The sequence below is a fragment of the Peromyscus leucopus genome, chromosome 12 (genome assembly GCF_004664715.2).
Source record: "Peromyscus leucopus breed LL Stock chromosome 12, UCI_PerLeu_2.1, whole genome shotgun sequence".
Taxonomy (NCBI): domain Eukaryota; kingdom Metazoa; phylum Chordata; class Mammalia; order Rodentia; family Cricetidae; genus Peromyscus; species Peromyscus leucopus.
The window spans coordinates 41,334,903-41,354,709 of record NC_051073.1 but is presented as its reverse complement, the minus strand read 5'-3'; the positions used below and the strand labels follow the sequence as shown (position 1 = coordinate 41,354,709).

The 19,807-nt window shown below is 44.0% G+C and overlaps 1 protein-coding gene and 1 pseudogene across 3 annotated transcripts in view; one reads left to right on the top strand and one right to left on the bottom strand.

Moving 5' to 3' along the window:
- Nxpe3 (neurexophilin and PC-esterase domain family member 3) overlaps positions 1-19,807 on the bottom strand; it is a 62,135-nt gene that overhangs the window by 18,170 nt on the left and 24,158 nt on the right. For all 3 annotated transcript variants that reach the window (XM_037209710.1, XM_028867493.2, XM_028867494.2), the window contains one exon: positions 1,113-1,867. In XM_037209710.1, coding sequence (XP_037065605.1) covers positions 1,113-1,867 — 755 coding nt within the window. The remainder of the gene's footprint in view (positions 1-1,112; positions 1,868-19,807) is intronic.
- On the top strand, positions 10,073-10,695 carry LOC114691950 (annotated as a pseudogene).

Sequence of the window (19,807 nt, the reverse complement as noted above, 5' to 3'; positions counted from 1 at the left end):
ATTAAGAATAAGCCTCTGTATGTGAATTTATTTGGGAGCTGGGTGTTGGGCCCCCCAAAAGAGGGCCAAACACCAACCTACAATACACACCCCTCAAGCACCAGTGACTAGCCCTCAATACCCCTATTTTGGGGAGGGGGGCAGGGAGTTGAGTGCACAGTGCCATGGGGGGGGGGGTGTTCGGAGAACTACTTTTTGAGAGTTGGTTCTTGCCTTCCACCTTGTAAAGGTAGGGCTTCTCTTGTTTCTGCCATGCTGCATACTCCAGGCCAGCTGGTTCGCAAGCTTCTGGACGGTCCTCATAGTTCCGCCCCATCTTACCACAGGAGTGCTGGGATTATAGACGGGTGCCACGGTAGGCTTTTTATGTGGATTCAGAGGGCGGAACTCAGGTGTCAGACCTGCACAGCAAGCATGTACTGGGCTGTCTCCCGATAGTCTTGGATTTTTTAAAAAACCTGTTCTGTGAATAAGTAGTCTTGCCTATGTAGCAATAAACATGGTGTGTACCTCCAACATAAAACCCAGCAGGGTAAGGACCAAAGTAGAAGGGTAAAAGGTCTTTAATTTGACACTGAACACTTTTAAAACACTGACCTAAAGTGAAAATCTCTGTTTCCTTAGGCAACGCTGCTGTGGGATGTCCTGTATGCTGTAAAAATATGTTGCTATGACTGATTGATAAATAAAACGCTGATTGGCCAGTAGCCAGGCAGGAAGTATAGGCGGGACTAGCAGAGAGGAGAACTGGGAGAACAAGAAGGCTCAGGAGAGACTAGCCAGCCGTCCAGGGAGCAGCAGGTAAAGGCAGCAGGTAAAGCCACAGAACCTGTGGCGACATACAGATTAACAGAAATGGACTGAGTTCAAGTGTAAGAGCTAGATAGTGGTAGGCCTGAGCTAATGGCCCAGCAGTTTAATTAATATGAGCTTCTGAGTGATTATTTTATAAGTGGTTGTGGGGTCCATGGGGCTGGGCAGGACTGGAAAAAACTCCAGCTACGGGGCCAGGTTCAGACAGACACGAAAGGCATACTTACCAGAGTCCCCTAAATGTGACAAAGACAATGGGCAGAACCCTTTACCCCTCCCCCAGACTCGGGACTGCGTACCTCTGAAAGAAAGCACTGTCCGCAGCAGTGAGAAGGCCCTTCGTGTACCCGCCCTTGAAGTGGTTGATTCTGCTGCTGCAGGGGAGCTTCTTTGGTTTGAAGCAGAACCAGGGCTCCCCGGTGTAGAGATCCGTGAAGTTGCACAGGGGAAGACTTCCCGGAAGACACACGTTGCACTTCATTGTTTCCGAAATCCTTCCCGAGCGGAAGAGACTCTTGAAATAGACCCTGTCTGGTTTCACTTCCTGCAGGTACTGAAGAACTCGAATCCCTTCACTGGGGTGAACCAGAGAGATGGACACTCTAACTCTGCCAGGCCAGAGCAGGGTGAAAAACACTTTGTAAAATCCATTCTGGTAGTCTACCACCCTGCCCACGGCCCCCGCCTGCAGCTTCGGCGAGTGTATTCTGGCCTGCAGGTAGTCTCCGCCATACTTCTTGGGCTTCCCTTGAAAATCATGCACGTGGACCAGCACCTCCAGCTGGCTCCCCACCTTGAAGAAGGCTGCAGAATTCAGGATGACAAAGTAGCTGGAGGAAGGGTCGGTGCTCTTCACAAAAGGGACCAGGTCCACATCAGGCACCTGCCACCTGGAGGCGGCAAGCAAGGCATCCTCTTCTAAGCGTTCCTGGCTGGACAGGGTCTGGTGCTCATACCCACAGTACGGATTCCGGCTAATGCCAGTAGCCTGCGAGGAAATGAACTGTCCACTGCTGTCGATGAACGTCCCTGAGAGAGTCTCATGGTCCAAGTACTAAAGAGGAAGACAACAGAAACCACATTTCTCTGGATATTAGGTAAACAAATCTCCACTTTGGTTTAAATTTGTATAAAATCAACTGAGATGAAACTGTTTCAAAAACCACAGCCTGCGGGGTTCACAGGTATTGTAGCAGAATAAGATTAATGAAAAATTCATAGAGGGGTCTCTCTAGCTTCACAAATCTTACCTCTAGGAGCTATATGTGGGTTCTTACAGTGAATTATCGAAAGGAAAATCTCCTTGAGCCTCTAACCATGGAATGGAGAAATAAGCCATCTTTTAAAAATAATATTGATTAGTATTAACCAAGTGTGGTGGCTTGAATGAATGGCCCCCATAGGCTCATGGGGAGTGGCACTATTAGGAGGTGTGGCCTGGTCAGAGTAGGAATACCTTGTTGAGGAACTGTGTCACTGGGAGTGGGCTTAGCGGTCTCAGATGCTCAAGCCAGGCCCAGTGTCTCTTCCTGCTGCCTGCCGATCTGGATGTAGAACTCTCAGCTCCTCCTCCAGCACCATGTCTGCCTGCATGCCACCATGCTTCCTGCCAGGATGATAATGGACTCAACCTCTGAGCCCGTAAGCAGGCCCCAATGAAATGCTCTCCTTTGTAAGAGTTCCCGTGGTCACGGTGTCTCTTCCAGCAATAGAAACGCTAACTAAGACATCAGGTGAGAAACAACTTTTCCAAACCCTAAACCCACCTGGGAAAAGTGCAACCTCCAATTCCAGCCTGAACCAACACACAGTAAGGAAGTCCACACGAAGAGGGTACATGCTCACCAAAGGACTCCAGCTCAACACAGACTAGCAGAATGCTTCTCCTCCCGCATACAGGCTACCATTTTACCACAAGCCCATAGAGCAGAGTTTCCTTCACCAAGCTTATCATGTCTAGAATTCAACAACAAATTGCAAGACATAGTAAAGTTTTTAAAATTGAAACAAAGCAAAAACCGAATCTGAAGACAGCCAACAGGAGAAGCAACATCAGGTACTGTAGGAATGCTGGACTAATCAGACAGGCCATTTAAAACAACAGTGAATGTAGCTCAGTGATACTGTGTTTGCCTCACACGGACAAGGCCCTCGGTTCAATGCTTAGCACCACAAAAGCCTAAAAAAAAATATAAAATAAGTTTTAAAATGAAGCAACTAGGTCTCAGGCTAAGGCCTCTGATGGCCACTCTGGGACCTGTGGACACACATACGGGGGCTCCTCAGGCTGTGGGAGGCTCCAGGGACCTGCAGCAATGGGTAAAGTGTGGCAGCACCGCAGGCTGTGGCCACTCATGTCTGGAGCAGCTGTAAAACGAGATTACAAAGATGATTTGTGCTCCCTGCTGCTCCTCCAGAAGCCAGAACTCTGCTTCTGCACCCAGGCAAGGCCCGGGTTAAGGACTGGAACTCTTGGAAAACAATTGACTGGTGTGACTGTAGCAAAAGGATGCGAGAGCTACATATGATGAAAACCCACCATGTTAGCCTGCGGCCGCTAAACTACCAAAAGAGGTCATCTGGGCCACTGAGATGGCCAGGCGAGGAAAGGGGCCTGCCACCAAACCTGATGAACTGAGTTCGATCCTCAGAACCCGCATGGTGGAAGAAGAGAACCAGTTACTGCAAGTTGTACACAGTGGCCGGTGCACTCACACAGAATTAAAAAATATATACTTTTTTAAAATTGTTCAAGGAAGACAACCTGACTAAAAGATGGTTTATGAAATCACTGATGAAAAAGAAAAGTGGATGGCAAGCATACCATAATATCCAGGAAGCTAAATATGATACTGAGAGTACAGAGAGCTCTTCTTCCTCTAACACTGGAAGTACCAGGTTCAAAGGCTAATCATGCAGATCGTGCTGAGTCACACTGGAAAAGCACAAGATACTAACACTGGCCTGAGAGCAAAACACTATACCAGCATCAGAAGAACAGTATTCCTTCCCAAGGCTAGTTGCATGCTGCACAACATTTCACAAGAAGGCTCTCTATGCTGAAAACAGGAGATGTGATATGGCCATCCAGGAGCACCTACCTGAAGCTTGTTCCTATGTGAGCATCTCCTGCTTTCCTTAGACATCCTCAACAATATTTAAAGAAAATTCAGTGAGTTGATTTTCATGGGCTCCACCCATCTTTATGGCAGAATACATCAATGCCATTATCTTTGCATGTGCAATCGTGGAAGAAGATTATTTGTTAATGTTACTATAGGTCATGGCATTAAGAAAGAAAACAAATGGAACAATAAGGAAAAGGCAAATAAGATGAAGGTAACAATAAAAATATTTTTAATAAAGACATATTTGTGTATAAAAACTACAATGGCTGGATGTTTCCAAAATGGGGGAGAAAGTTGGGACTTTTGTGTAAGTTATGAAGGTCAGAGTAAGTTACATGAGGCAAAAAATTAGACTTGGAGACAATAGATATACGATATAAGTCTAAGTTCAAGATCAATACATTGACGGTATCAGGCTCTCTGAAATCAGTGCAGTTATTGACCTGCTCTTAATTATTTGTCACAGGAACTTGCTTAAAGAACACAAATATGTCTCACTGGGTTCATTTAGAAGTGTTTGGCTTTGTCCAAGCTTTTCTAAATACTATACAGTAGCTTAAAATATCAGACGGGTGTAACTGACCTTGGAGTGTTCAACAACCATACTTGGAGGCCTATGCTCATGGATGAGGAATTTAAAAGGACAATATTTTGTCTGTTGCCCTCCAAGGTCAACAAGGTCCCAGGGTACTTAGGGACAAATCTCAAAATATCCTGAAACTATGCTAAGTCACCTGTCCTCTTGTTCAGTGAGGCCATGGAGACCACACGAGGTGGATTCTAGTCAGTGTCTGGTCAACACAGAGGAGGGTCAACACACACAAGAAAAAATGTCTTCATCGTTTCCAAGTGAAGCCACAGTCATGCAGGGTCTTTGATTCATTCTCAGAAGAGGAAACAACTGTGAAAAGGAAGGCTAGAGGAGCCAGAGGCTCCTCCCAGGCCTGGGTGACCGACCCCTTGAGGTCCAGATCCTTATAGGGCTTGACAATCAAGAGAAGGTGGTTAATTTTGGTACCCGCATCGTGGTAGACACCCCAATAGGAAAGCATGACCAAAGGTTAAAATGATTCATATGTTTCTTTAATACCAAAGGACCATACTCTGGAGACGTTAGACTTAAATCAATGAGATGTTATTTGGACAACTACTTCTCACTAATGACTTTCTTAATAAGAAAAATACTACCCGGATATAGGACAGAAATGACCTTGGCTCAGTTTCAATGCTGCAGCGCTTACCTGCAGCCAAGAGAGATGGGCTCACTGTTGTTTCAACATAAGGGTGGGGGGCAGTGGGGACAAGCTCCCGGGGATGAGGCTTGCACACCCACCTCCATTCCCCACCCCAGCCCAAGCCCACCCTAGCCCCAGCCACCTGGTCTGTCCTGTGTAGCCATGATCAAGGACAGCCTCATCTTCAACACCCAGAGGAAGCTGCGGCTTCCCAAGTTCTGCCAGCTTTTGTGGTGGAGTTATGCAACAGCAAATCATCGAGGAGACATCCCATTTGGTATGAGTGAGATGAAATATTTGTAATTTCCCAGGAGGACTACTAATTGGAGGATCTGACAACAAACTGGTTTAGAGACATTATGCTACACTGTATTTTGTCTTCTGTGTGGACTCCTCAGAAAGTGAACTTGGCATTTTAGATCTAATGCAAGTATTTGTGGGACTATTAGACAAATGTTTCGAAAATGTCTGTGAACTGGATTCAATATTCTGCATGGATAAGGTTCACATTCTTCTTGCAGAATTGTTGATGGGGGAATGGGATTAGAAAGCAACGCAAATGAGTTGCTAACACAAATTGATGCAGAAAATAAAGAGAAGCAATCTGAGGCTGGCTTAGCAGACACTACAGCCCTTGATGTAAAGAATATGAATCTTAGAGCTGAACATCATTCAGACATTAAAAAATGACATCATGATATCTGTAAGCAAATGGATGGAACTAGAAAAAAAAATCATCCTGAGTGAGGTAACCCAGACCCAGAAAGATAAATGTGGTATGCATTTGCTTAGATGTGGATATTAGCCATTAAATGAATGCTAACCAAGCCACAATCCATCAGTAGACCCATAGAAGCTAGGTATAGAGGAAGGGACTGGGGGGATGCAGGGGAGAGGAAAATAGAATAGATTTCATAGGTAGACTAGGGGTGGGAGGATGGGAACAGGATTGGGTGGGGAGGGGAGCTGGAGTTGAGGGAGGGAATTCGGGGAAAGACAGCTAGAATTGAGGGGCATTTGCTAAGGTTGTATGGAATCTGACCTGGTTATTTTGGAGTTACTGCTTCAGAATGGAGAATGTTAGAGTGCAATAAAGGCTCATTAAGAAAAAAATCTGGTGCCCTCAAGAGAATGCCCTCAAGGAACCTCTGGCCTTGGTGGAAACCTAACAGTCCGGTTGGGCAAGACCAATCATGTGGCCAAGGCACCACTCCTGAGAAACAGGATTCACCTTTGGCCAGGCTACAGAGATAGGTGGAGTAATTGCTCCTTTAATGAGACACTATACTTTTCCTTCCTCGTCCTAGGCACGGTCAATACAAACCCAGCAGCCAGGAGGGGCAGCAGGCGCTGTCCACCGGTTAAAACCCTGCTGCTGCTGCTGCTGCTGCTGCTGCTGCTCTGTTTCTTTCTTCCAGATGCTGCTCTGTTTCTTTCTTCCAGATGCTCGCAAGCACCTAGAGGTGCTTTTTCTGAGACTTTGGGCTTCCTTACCCTTTCTCTAAAGCCCCACTCTCTGTCAGGTTACTGCTTGTCTGCCATGTGTCTGACCATACTGATTTACACAGCAAGGCTTTTTTTTTTTTTTTTTTTCCTTCCCTGCTCCTGGTAGCTGCTGAGATCCACAGCTTGCCTGCCTTGGGGTGTTTTTCTTTTTAAACTCCAATAAAATTGTCTTTGAACTTCAAAAATAATGATAATTTCATGTTAGTGACATTAATTTACTTTTTGTTTGCTAACTTTTTTTTTTTTTTTAATGTGCTGGTTGGGGAGCTGTTTACTCCAGAGAAAAAGGAATTATTGTGAGTCTTGAGTATCCCGGAACTGGGAGGATGGCACAAAGACACAGTTGAGATTCTTCTATACACACCGCCATCCCAGGGAAGCTGGAGATGGGAGGGAGCCTGGGGAGCGGGAATGTCACCCTCCTTCCCTCCTGCATCCTTGAGGATTAAAGGTGATGGAGTCCATGGTGTGACCTAACCCGCTAAACAACCAAAACTCAGGGGTTTGATGCTGCTGGGATGTGCATTATTTAGGAGTCAGAGAAAGAACTTAACCTTCGAGGAGCATCAGTCTTATGTTGAGGGACATATGTTCCTCACATTTAGTATTTATCACAGTGAACTTATCCACGAGGAGGAGAAATCAAGCTGTTCAAGGTAAGGCAGCCACTCCTAAAAATTAGAGCCCTAATTTGATTCTAGGTCCGGTTGGTCTGGAAGATTTTACTTTCTCATTAGTTCATTGTTTCAGTCTGTCGTTCGGCATTTTCATGACCATGAATTAAAGTGTGGATATAAAATTTGTATTGGTGTAAGTTATATTAATAGCATTTCACTGAACAACCATGAGGGGGCATTCATCTTAACAAAGTCATACTTACTGAGCTTCCCACTGACAAGCACTGGGATCTGTGCTTGTGTACCTGTGCGCTTTTCCTCTTAAAAATTGAAATAAGGCATTCTTTTGGTCATTAAAATGTTAAGTTACAAAATACATGCCACCCCACCCCAAGGATTATCAAGTATTCTGTCAGCATGTTATCACTCCTCAAACAACAGTACTAGTCAGGGCATTAACCTTAAATCTGCGCAACCCTATAATGAAAAAGATTAAGAATGTGAAAATAATCCACTTGAGAATATTTGCTTCCTGTCCTTCAAGCACTGGGTGTCAACGTTTGCTTGCTCTTGCGTGTACGTCCCACTGTGCCTGCTCTTCCCTGTGCCTCCCTCCCACTGTGCCTGCTCTTCCCTGTGCCTCCCACTGCGCCTGCTCTTCCCTGTACCTCCCACTGCGCCTGCTCTTCCCTGTACCTCCCACTGCGCCTGCTCTCCAGTGCACCACTGGTATACGAGATGATGCTTAAAAAAGCTTCATTGAGTGTCTCAAGTACTACAAAAGGCAGCTTCTTAATCTATACATCTTCGGGAGTTTTGAAGCCATTTGACTCTTTGAAAATGAACTGTAAAGCCGGGCGGTGGTGGCACATGCCTTTAATCCCAGCACTCGGGAGGCAGAGCCAGGGGGATCTCTGTGAGTTCGAGGCCAGCCTGGGCTACCAAGTAAGTTCCAGGAAAGGCACAAAGCTACACAGAGAAACCCTGTCTCGAAAAACCAAAAAAAAAAAAAAAAAAAAAAAAAAAAAAGAAAGAAAAGAAAAGAAAATGAACTGTAGTGAGAGTTGAAAACTGCACCTGTATGCATATATTTTTAGCAATAAAGCATGAGCTGAGAATGAAAAAAAATGTCAATTGCAAAACCCAGAATTATTTACACATTTTTTTGTCTCCAAGTGAAATTCAAGAACACCCACGAGATGCGGGCGGACTAAGGAGGTATGAGAAATACACAGGGAGAATCCCAGAAGGAATAGAAGCAAACAGAAGAAATATCTGAAGCAACTGTGACCCAGAACTCATGCAAATGAATGCCAGACACCAAACCACTGATCAGCTGAAGAGATAACTGCCCAACTACAGGTGGTTGATCATATTCAAACTGCACAATCTAAGTCTTTGAGAGGAGTCAAAAGAAAATATTACCTTAATTATAAAGAGGTAAAGATAATCACTGTACTCAACTTCTCACAAGAAAACTAGACAAGTGAGAGTGGAATGAGATGTTTAAAGGAGTAAGATGAATAAAATCAACCTAGAATTCTGAAATCTGTCCAACTGTCCTTCAAAAGTGCAGTAGAAACACTTTCTCTGCCAAATAAAATGTGAAATTAAAGGAAGATGTTACCAACTAACTACACAAGGAACTACAGGCAGCTAAGGAAAGCTGAGAGCAGAAGAATCAGTCTTCTTCAGGGAAATCAGCCCTGAAAACATACATACAAGTAACATCATATGGACTGAGTGGACTGTACTTATGTATTCAGAAACGTGTGTGTGTGTGTGTGTGTGTGTGTGTGTGTGTGTGTGTGTGTGTGTGTGTTGTGTGTGTGTGTGTGTGTGTGTGTGTGTGTGTGTGTGTGTGCATGCACGTGCTATGGAAAAATCCTTCTGTACACTGTGTGAGTATATGTCACTATGGTTGGTTTAATAAACAAGCTGACTGGCCAGTAGCTGAACAGGATAAAGTTAAGCAGGAAAGCAAAACTGAGAAAGATGGGATGAGGAAGGGCGGAGTCAGAGGAGTGGACAGCCAGGCAGAGAATGAGTTGGACACAAAATGGGACAGAGGTAAAAGCCAGAAGCCTTGGGGAAGCATATAGATTAACAGAAATTGGTTAATTTAAGTTGTAAGAGCTAGTTAGTAACAGGCCTGAGCTATTGGCCGAGTATTTATAATATAAGCCTCAGTGTGTTTATTTGAGAGCAGTTGTGGGACAGGAAAACTGTGTCTGTCTGTCTGTCTGTCTGTGTGTGTGTGTGTGTGTGTGTGTGTGTGTGTACTGATATGCAAGTGCCCAGAAGTCCAGAGGGTGTCAGAACCCCTAGAATTGGAGTTACAAGTGCTTATGAGCCACCCAATGTGGGTTCTGGGAACAGAATTCAGGTTCTCTGGAACAGCAGCAAGTGTTCTTAACCATAGGCCATCTCCAGCCCTTTGTTTTATCTCTGATATGTTTCCATATGTTGCCCAGACTGGCCTTAAACTGCTGGGCTCATATGATCCTCCTGCTTCAGTCTCCAGGGGAACTAAGACCAGAGATGTATGCCACCCACCACTGTGACTGTTTTTCTTATTTTTAATTGATCTGAGAGACAATGGTTTGTTTGAAGTGATAACAGAAACAATATATTTGATTCTGTGCACTTCGTATATTCGAATGTGAATGAAATGGATGGCAGAATTAGCACAAGTAGGAGAGAGCAACTCTTCCACTGGGTGCAGATATGCGTGGCAAACCTTAGGGCAAGCACTGAAAACTGAACTGAACAGATGAAGGATGGAAAGAAAAGACACAATTCTGCAGTCCCAGCTAAGGAGGAGGAAGACGTTAGAGATAACCGCTGAACACTGCAGCAGAAGGTAGTCAAGGCCAGGTGTGATATCTGGATCACACAACTGATGTCCAGTTACATGCAGGGAGGCAGGCTGGAGGAAGCAGGTTCAGTGACTATGCGTGGTTACACCCTGCACGGTGGGAGAAGTAGAAACCCCAGGAGATGACTCACAACCTCTACCGTTTCGCTTGTTGGATGAGCGGCTTTATAACTTCCATGCCGAAGAATTCTTCATACCCTGGGAATTGAAAGCACTTAATATTGATCATAGAAATGTCAAGTTATGATTAATCGGGTGGGGAGAAGAATTTTCACTCTTTAAGAAGCCTCGGGGATGAGAAGTCAAAGTGATAACATATGCACCAATCCAGGTATATAATGAAGATAAACCAGACGTATTTTATGATCATGACATTTAAGAAATCAAAAAAGAGAGAAAAAGCTCCTCTGAAAACTGATGTTCTTCTCCTTCTCAGAAGGCATGCTTAGATTTCTATAGTATCGTTGTTAAATGAAAATTTACAGAACAGAAAATTTTACATTGTGACTTTCAGAAATGGAAAATCAAGACATAATATTGATCTAATATCCAAAATATATAAGGAACTCAAGAAAACAAATAACCCAATTAAAAAATGGGGTACATGTAGCATGAATCATAAAATTTCTTATTAATAAAATCAAACCTGAGCCAGATATTGGGGTGAACTGGATGATCAGAGAACCAGAACAAGCCACAGCTACCTCACCTCGCCGGATCCTCAGCTGGTCTTGTTTCCTCAGACTGGATGCTTCTGTGTCCTCATCCCAATGACTCTCAGCTGAACTGCTGCTGCTAGAAGCCTGAAAGCTTAACCAGCCAAATGCTTAACCAGCCAAATGCTTCTAGTTTCTGGTCTTCACGCCTTATATATCTTTCTGCCTTCTACCACCACTCCCTGGGATTAAAGGCTCGCTCTCTGGGATTAAAGGTGTGAGTCACCAAGCCTGGCTGTTTCCAATGTGGCCTTGAACTCACAGAGATCCAGAGGGATTTCTGTCTCTGGAATGCTAGGATTAAAGGCATGAGTGCCACCATTTTCTAGCCTCTGTATCTGTTCTCTGACCCCAGATAAGTTTATTAGTGTGCACAATATTTTGGGGAACACAATACCACCACAGGTACAGATCTAAACAGAATTGTCAACAGAAGAATCTCAAATGGCTGAGAAGCACTTAAAGCTATGTTGAACATCCTTAGCCATCAGGGAAATGTAAATCAAAACCACTTTGATATCCATTTGATACACACCTGTCAGAATGGCAAGATCAACAGCGCACGTGACAGCTCATGTTGATGAGGATGTGGAGCGCGAGGGGCACACACCCATTGATGGTGGGAGTGCAAACCTGTGCCACCACGATGGAAATTCGTACGGCAGCTCCTCAGGAAGATGGGATTCGATCTACCTCAAGATCCAGCTATACCACTCTTGGGCAAATACCCAAAGGGTGCTTCACCCATACTTGCTCAACCATGGTCATTACTACTCTATTCATAATAACCAGAAATTGGAAACAACCTAGTTGTCCCTCAACAGAAGAATGAATAAAGAAAATGTGGTACATTTACACAATGGAGTATTACTCAGATGTTAAAAAAAAAAAAAAAAAAATGACATCATGAAATTTCCAGGCAAATGGATGGAGCTAGAAAAAAAAAATCATCCTGAGTGAGGTATCCCAGACTCAGAAAGATGAATACAGTATATATTTGCTTATATTTGGATATTAGCTGTAAAGTCAATGATAACCAAGTTACAATCTATTGAATCATAGAGGGTGGGTATAGAGTAAGAGACTATAGGGAACAGATAGATTTTGTTAGGAAAGGGAAATAAAAGTTATGGATGGATGGGGGGACTGTAATGAGAGGCTCAAATGGATGGGGTGGAGAGAGGGGTTGTGAGAGGAAATACAGGGAGAGACAGCTAAAATTAAGGGGCATTTTAGGGGTATTATGGAAACCTAATATAGTAGAAACTCCCTAAAATATGTACATATATGAAGGTGAACTAAATGGTACCGCCAAATAATAGGGGAGACACAGTCCCAAATGACCATCTCTTATCATCAAAGCTTCCAGTATGGGATCGGGTTACATCTAATTGAGATGTTGGCCAAAGATGCCCCACGGAAATCCCCAAACAACCCAGGCTGTTGCCAAGACAATAAATAGGTTCCTCTCCATAAAATAACAGCAAGGCCTGTTGCTGAAAAGGACACCTACACATCTCACTGAAGGCAGAAACGTTAAGCTAGTGCCTACATAAAGCCTTCACCCCTACTTACAGCATCTTTGATACAGGAACATCCTCTGCACGTTCTCAAAAGAGAAATCTAAACACCAAGCCAACCACAAACCCTTTATCTACAATGCTGTCCTGCCTGCAAGATACACTAGGGCAATGGTAGCACAAAGCTTGCAGGAGTAACCAACCAACCAATGTCTGGTTTGACTTAAAGCCCACTCCATGAGATGGAACCCATACCCCACACTGCTTTGGTGACCAAGAACCAGAGACTAGATAGCCCAGGGACCCAGGGAAAAATCAAATAATACTAATCTAAAAAGAGAAAAAAAATGTAGTGATATAATGACTGTTAAGGATACTTTAGTACACTCATGGATCAGTGTCTTCTTCGGCCATCATCAGAAAAGCTTCCTCCTGCAGCAGATGGGAACAAATGTAGAGACCCAAAGCCAGACATCATGCACAAAGAAAGAGACCTTGGAACACACAGCTCTAAATGGGATGTCTCCATCAACTCCCTCCCCTCAGAGCTCAGGGAACTCCATGGACGAGGAGGCAGAAAGAGTGTAAGAGCCAAAGGAGATGGAGGACACCAAAAGAACAAGTCCCTCTAAGTCAACATGAGCCAAGCTCACATGAACTCACAGAGGCTGAAGGAGCCAGCACAGGGCCTGCACAGGTCTGTACCAGGTCCTCTACGCATATATTATGACTTCCAGCTTAGAGGGTTTTTGTTTTTGTTTTTTTGTTTTGTTTTGTTTTTAAGATCTGTTTATTATGTATAGAGTGTTCTGCCTGCATGTGTGCCTGCCGGCCAGAAGATGGCAGCAAATCTCATTGCAGATGGTTGTGAGCCACCATGTGGTTATTGGGAATTGAACTCAGAACCTCTGGAAGAGCAGCCAGTGCTCTCAACTGCTGAGCCATCTCTCAAGCCCCCTCAGTCTAGAGTTTTTATGGGATTCCTGAGAGTTTGAACAAGTGGGTCTCTGAATCTTGTGTCCTCTCTTGGATCTTTTCCTTCTACTGGTTTGTCTTGTCCAACCTCGATGTGATGGTTTTTGTTTTATCTTATTATACTTTATTTTGTCATATATATATATATATATATATATATATATATATATATATATATATATATAATATTTTTAAGAAGAAATGAAATGAAATGAATTAATGAATGAAACCTAGCCATTAGGGTAAAGGTTAACAACTGAACTGTCACTTATACCTGCTGGGAGATGGAAAATCAGTTTTCTCCAGTGGAGTGACCCTGGGTATATCAACCACTCCAGGACAGGCCTCATGTTCAGGAGTAGGTGACCAACACACAATGGACTCCACAGTTTGTGCATGTGTGTGTGTGTGTGTGTGTGTGTGTGTGTGTGTGTGTGTGTGTTTGGGGTTTGTTTCCTTTTCTTTTCGGGCAGGACTTTCTTTGCTTGGTTTTATTGTTATATTGGTTTGTTTTTTTTTTTTTTTTTTTTTTTTTTTGAGAAAGAACTTAAAAGTTGGGTGAGTAGGGAGGGGAAGACCATCTGGAAGGACTTGGCGGAGGGGAAGAATATGATCAAATAATTTAAATTTTAAAATTGCTTTAAATAATAACATATATATATTAATGTCATGGGGAAAACCAAACTGACACTGAAAAATTCCCCTTACTGGAGAAAATGTTTCAGGAAATGTTTCTGCTTCGCTTTTCCTTTTCAGTTGCTGAGACAGTAGAGTAGGAGGGACCAAATCATGCATTTTGTGCTCACAGTGTTTACTCTCCTTCCTGTCCCTTTACCTGCTGCCTCTCTGGGGGTGTCTCTTGTTCCATGCATAGCCAGAACAACTACCCAGGATCCACTGACAGGCCGATGTGACCAAGTGTAGGAATGACTAGTCACTTAGTGCTAAGCCACCTGCTTTTCTGCAAATGTGGGGTGGGGAAGGTTAATCTACAACCCACCTGTACAGTTTTATGGGCCAATAACCCCAGCACTTGGATGGCTAACACAGGAGCATGGCAAGTGTGAGGTCACCATGAGCAACACAGCAAGACCCTGTCGCAAAACTAAAAATAAAGGAATGAATAAAGTCAATTTGCTTTCTTCTCATAGGTGGCAGCTCTCTCCCAAAGAGATAACAAAGGCAGATTCAGGTCTGTCATCTTTTTACATGCAGAGCCAAACTCATCATCCGTCATAAGCTATGGATTAGTGCAAGCACTGGGTACCTGCCTACAGCCATTGAACTTCTTGCCTGATGAATAAAAGCAAAGCCATTTGCTGACCCGTGAACTCTAAGGTGGACCTGACTGATGAAGGGATGGTCCTACGTTCAGCAATGGAGAGGAGGACAGGAGGAGGCTGCTGGAGCCTTGATTGACACATGCAACAAATCCTATAGTAACAACTACAAAAGTCCCCCTGATAACATCACAGTCCTGGTAACTGCTAAAACTGCTGGATTTTCCTTACAAATGGAAAAAGAGAAAAAAGTGCAAGTAACCTGTTCCGGGGAATAATGATCCTTTTAAGGCCATTTCTAAAGAATATCATTCTTGTCATCTAGACATGAACAAGGAAGCAACTACTCCATTGCTGAAACGGCCCTTCTACCCATCTACCCACGAGGAAGGATGCCACAGGTAAGAGCTACCACTCACAGGAGAGCAACACTGAGCAACAGAAAGACCTTGAGTCCCAACAGAACGCTGCTCAACCTACCTACAGACTTCCAAATGAGTAACACTCTCTAGCATTACAGCTGCTTTGAATCGAATGTCTTTATCTGCAGCCCACAACCCCAATATACCAGTATTACGCCACACGTAGTCAACGCAACCTTACACAGAAAGAACACTACTGGAGGACCACAATGCCTAACCTTAAAAGATACTGCCCAGAGACAGCGACAAAAACAGACATGTAGTGTAGAGAGCTGCGTGCAGCCGCGCCTCAAAGATGGCGCTGGCTTCCGCCTTCCACCCTCCCGACGGTGAGCGCTCTCTGTGATAAACAACTCCTTATTTGGCTAAGGCTAAGGATTTGTGTTTTTTCCGTGCACCTGGACCTATCCGCAGTACCCACGTAGCAGATTGGGGTTGGCTGCCCAGAAGCTATTTAGGTTGTGGGTTGGCTTTCCCCGGGGTCAGAAGTCAGAAGATTGTTTCAAGGTTCCTGAATAAACTGCTTGGAGAAGAGCCTGGTGTTGCGTCTTCCTTGCTGGTCGAGGCAGACGCGCGACAATGTAGACCACTGGAATAGGTGAGAGGACCCAGTACAAACTGACACAACTACAATCACTTCACTTTGACAAAGGCTCCGGGAACACACACTTGGGGAAAAGACAGCCTGCTGAACAAATGGCGCTAGCAAAGCTGGATCTACACCACAGAAGATGAACTTAGATCCACATCTCAACCCTGCACAGAAAGCAGCTCAAAAAGAATCAAAGACCATCACTGAAAACTTGAAACACTGAAAAATATAGGTAATCCACTTGAAATGTATTGGTATAGGCGAGAAGACGAAGGAACCAGTCCCGAGAATCACCAAGAAATGGGATTCCATGGAATTAAGAAGTTTCTGCAGAACAAAGGAAACCTTCAGCAGAGTGAACAGACAGCTTCCATATGGGACGGGAGAAAGTCTTTGGCATCTCTACCTCAGACAGGAGGCTGATCTCTAGAATATATAAAGAACTGCAAAAACTGACTCCAGATGCACAAAGCTGCCGAGCAATAAAAGAAGAAATACAAATAGCCAATTTTTTTTTTCTTTAATGTTCAACATCCTTAGCCATTGGGGAAATACAGATTAGAACAACTATCTCACTCCAGTCAGAAAGGCTATAATCAGAAACCAAATGACAACAAATGCCGGTAAGGATATAGGGGGAAGGAACCCCTATGCATTGCTGGTGGGAATGTAAACTGATATAACTGTTAAGGAAATTCCTCAACATTAAAAAAAAAAAAAAAAAAAAAGATCCGATGACCAGCTCCAGCACTCTGGGGCAGCTACAAAAGGGAACTTTACGTCCAACTCCAGAACTCTGCGGCAGGTACAAAAGAGACTTTACGTCCTGCCATGTTTGCTGCCACGTTCTTCACAACAGCAAGGAGCTGGCAATAGTTAGCTGTCCATCACGCCCATCAACTGACAACAGAAAATGAAAATACAGCAAACACATACGACAGAAGTTTACTCAGCTATGAAGAAAAATGAAATTGCAGCAGAGAGATGACTCAACAGTTAAGAGTGCTTAGTGTTCTTCCAGAACCCACCATGGGCAGCTCACAACAGCCTGTAACTCCAGCTCCAGGGAATCCAACACCTCCGGTCTCCACGGCACCTGGACTAATACACATATACACGCATATGCACATGATTTTAAAAATCAAATAAGTCTTAAAAAGAAAGAAATTTGTTGAAAATGGACACAACTGGAATATATGAAGTGAGGTAACCCAGTCTCAGAAAGACAGAACTCATACATTTCTCTCCGATGCAGGCCCTAACTTTTAGCATTTGTATGTATGTAAATAAGGGGCTGTAAGACAGGATCTAGACTCTGAAACTACATGGAGGACCACAAGAGAACAAGAGGTGCCCTGGACATGAAAGGGGATGGGAGCCTAGTGTGGTGTGAGGAGCCAACAGACAGGGCGGGGACAGAGAAGAAAGCAGAGAAGGAAACAACCTAATCAAACATCCTTTGGAAACTGCCGTAATCAAAACGAATTCTTTGGACGCTAATAAGAACTTAAAAAATTAGCCAAGCATGGTGATGCACACCTTTAATCCCACAGCTCAGGAGGCAGAGGCGGGTGGATTTATGTGAGTTGGAGGCCAGTGTGGTCTACAAAGTGAGTTCTAGAACAGCAAACGCTGTCTCAAAAAATGGGGGGGAAAAAGAAAGAAAGAAAGAAAGAAAGAAAGAAAGAAAGAAAGAAAGAAAGAAAGAAAGAAGGAAGGAAGGAAGGAAGGAAGGAAGGAAGGAAGGAAAGAAAGAAAGAAAGAGAAGAAAATTAAAAGGCATGAGATTCATACTAAAAAAATACATAAAATATTTGTAAATAAGGCCATGCTCAAATGCATTTATCAGAGAAATGTCTCCCTGCACTCTTTCCTGTATGTACCACCTCATGGTATTTTTTTAATTAAAATTGAGCATGTTCATTTTAGATAGTTACGACATGTTAACTGCATGAAGAACATAGGGTCAGGAACACAGACTGGAATGGATTAAGGAATGGGAAGCCACCAAGACATGTCACTCTGCACTCGTCACAGTAAACAGAAGCATCTGGAATGCACGGCAGTCCCCTCGTCCTGGACCCGGTGGCCTCTTCTCTCAATAGAAAACAGTTTACCCCTCCACTAGAAACTCACTTATTGTTTCCAGGATGGGAACTGCCTTTCGTCACTGGGTCCTGCCACCTCCCTTCTTCACTGCCACTGGGCTATCCATTCAGACAGTTAGAGCTTCTAACGAGCATTCAGTCCAGAAGTTTCCAGTGCATCAGGACTAAAAGGACTCTCCTGACTCTTTTTCCTGGCTATAATAACCCTAACAGTCTGCTTGCCTTGCTCTCGCTCTCGCTCTCGCTCTCTCTCTTGCTCTCTCCCTCCCTCCCCTCTCTTCCTCACCTACCCAAGAGCTATAGATTATCTTTTTTTCCTCTATTATTACACTCATGCTGTTTGATGTAGTAAAAAACCAACATGGGTGCAAACACCCACATTAAGGTGCTAAAAGCTGTTCCTCTCCGTAGTCTTTCATGGTGGGCTCCATCCTGCAGTCCTTTGGGCTCCATAAACCTTCTGGATTCCGTCCTCTCCCTTCCACCTTTCCACCCTCTACCTGCTCCACAAGCAAGAACCCCCTAACAACTCACTCTTCTGTCGCAAAGACCGCTGCCACCATCCCAGCCTCTTGCCCTCTTCCATGAGGGGAAGGCCTGGGGCTCCCGATACATCACAAGTAATCAAATAACAAGAACACCCACGAGGGACGTGCACTCCGTCCTTCCCAGGGTCCTGTGCTCCATCTGTGTTCTATGCCCTTTCCTCTCCTTCTCCAGTGTTACTTCTCCCCCAACCCCAACAGGCTATTAGAAACAGTTAACGGACTGAGCCCTCCATCTAAAGCAATTTCAAACAATAAGGCCCAGATATATTAAATTACAGCTTTTCCAGACATTGAACATGAGACTGTAAAGAAGTGTAATTACCTCATAATTACCTTTCGCTTACTCCCTTGAGAGGGTCCAGGCTACAGCACAGGAAAGGGTGAAAGGGGGTGGAATTGCCTGAGTCACAGAGATGGAACTGGAGTGTTGCATTAAAAGGCCAAGCAGGGGTTGGGGAGATGACTCAGTGGGTTAAAAAAAAAATCACTTGCCACACAAGCCTGAAGACCCTGAGATTGATCCCCAGGACCCACAAAAAAAAAAAAAAAATGCCAGATGTAGTGATAGCAACAGTAAACTCACCATGGTGAGATGGGAGGTGGAGACAGAAAAAAAAAAAATCTACCAAAAGTTCATCAGTCAGCTAGCCTGGAGTACACAGAACAGTGAGACCCTGCCTCAAAACAAAATAGACTGACTCCAAAAGTTGTTCTGACCTCACACACATATGCTAACACACACACACACACACACACACACACACACACACACACTTTAAGATGAAGTATGATCATAATTTACAGGACATAGTAATAGTTTCAGAAAGAAAAAGTGTGCCATCAAGACTAGAGCATCCAGCAATGTGCTGATGAGCACATATAAGAAACTGTAATACTGCTGGGCGGCAGTGGAGCACGCCTTTAATCCTAGCACTCGAGAGGCAGAGGCAGGCAGATCTCTGTGAGTTCCAGGCCAGCCTGGTCTACAGAGTGAATTCCAGGATAGTCAGGGCTGTTACACACATACACACACACACACACACACACACACACACACACACACACACACACCAAAAAAAAAAAAAAACAAAAAAACAAAAAACAAAAAACAAAAAAAAAAAAACTCTATCTCAAAAAACCAAAAAGAAAGAAGGAAAGGAAGGAAGGAAGGAAGGAAGGAAGGAAGGAAGGAAGGAAGGAAGGAAGGAAGGAAGGAAGGAAGGAAGTTTCTAGGCTGCGTTAACTGAGCTGGGAGGAGCTGCTGGAAATGTGGCCAGCAGCACTCCACAGGCTACCTCTGTGGGCACAGCCCCAAGCACACTGCAAAAGAAGAGTCAGCAGAGCTAGATGGAAACAGGGGATTGGCCTCTTTGACTAACCACCAAAAAGCAACCAATTCAGCTAAGATTTGTTTGTGAAGCAAGAAAATAAAGAGTTCTCTCTTTAAAAAAAAAATTTTAGTAAAAACT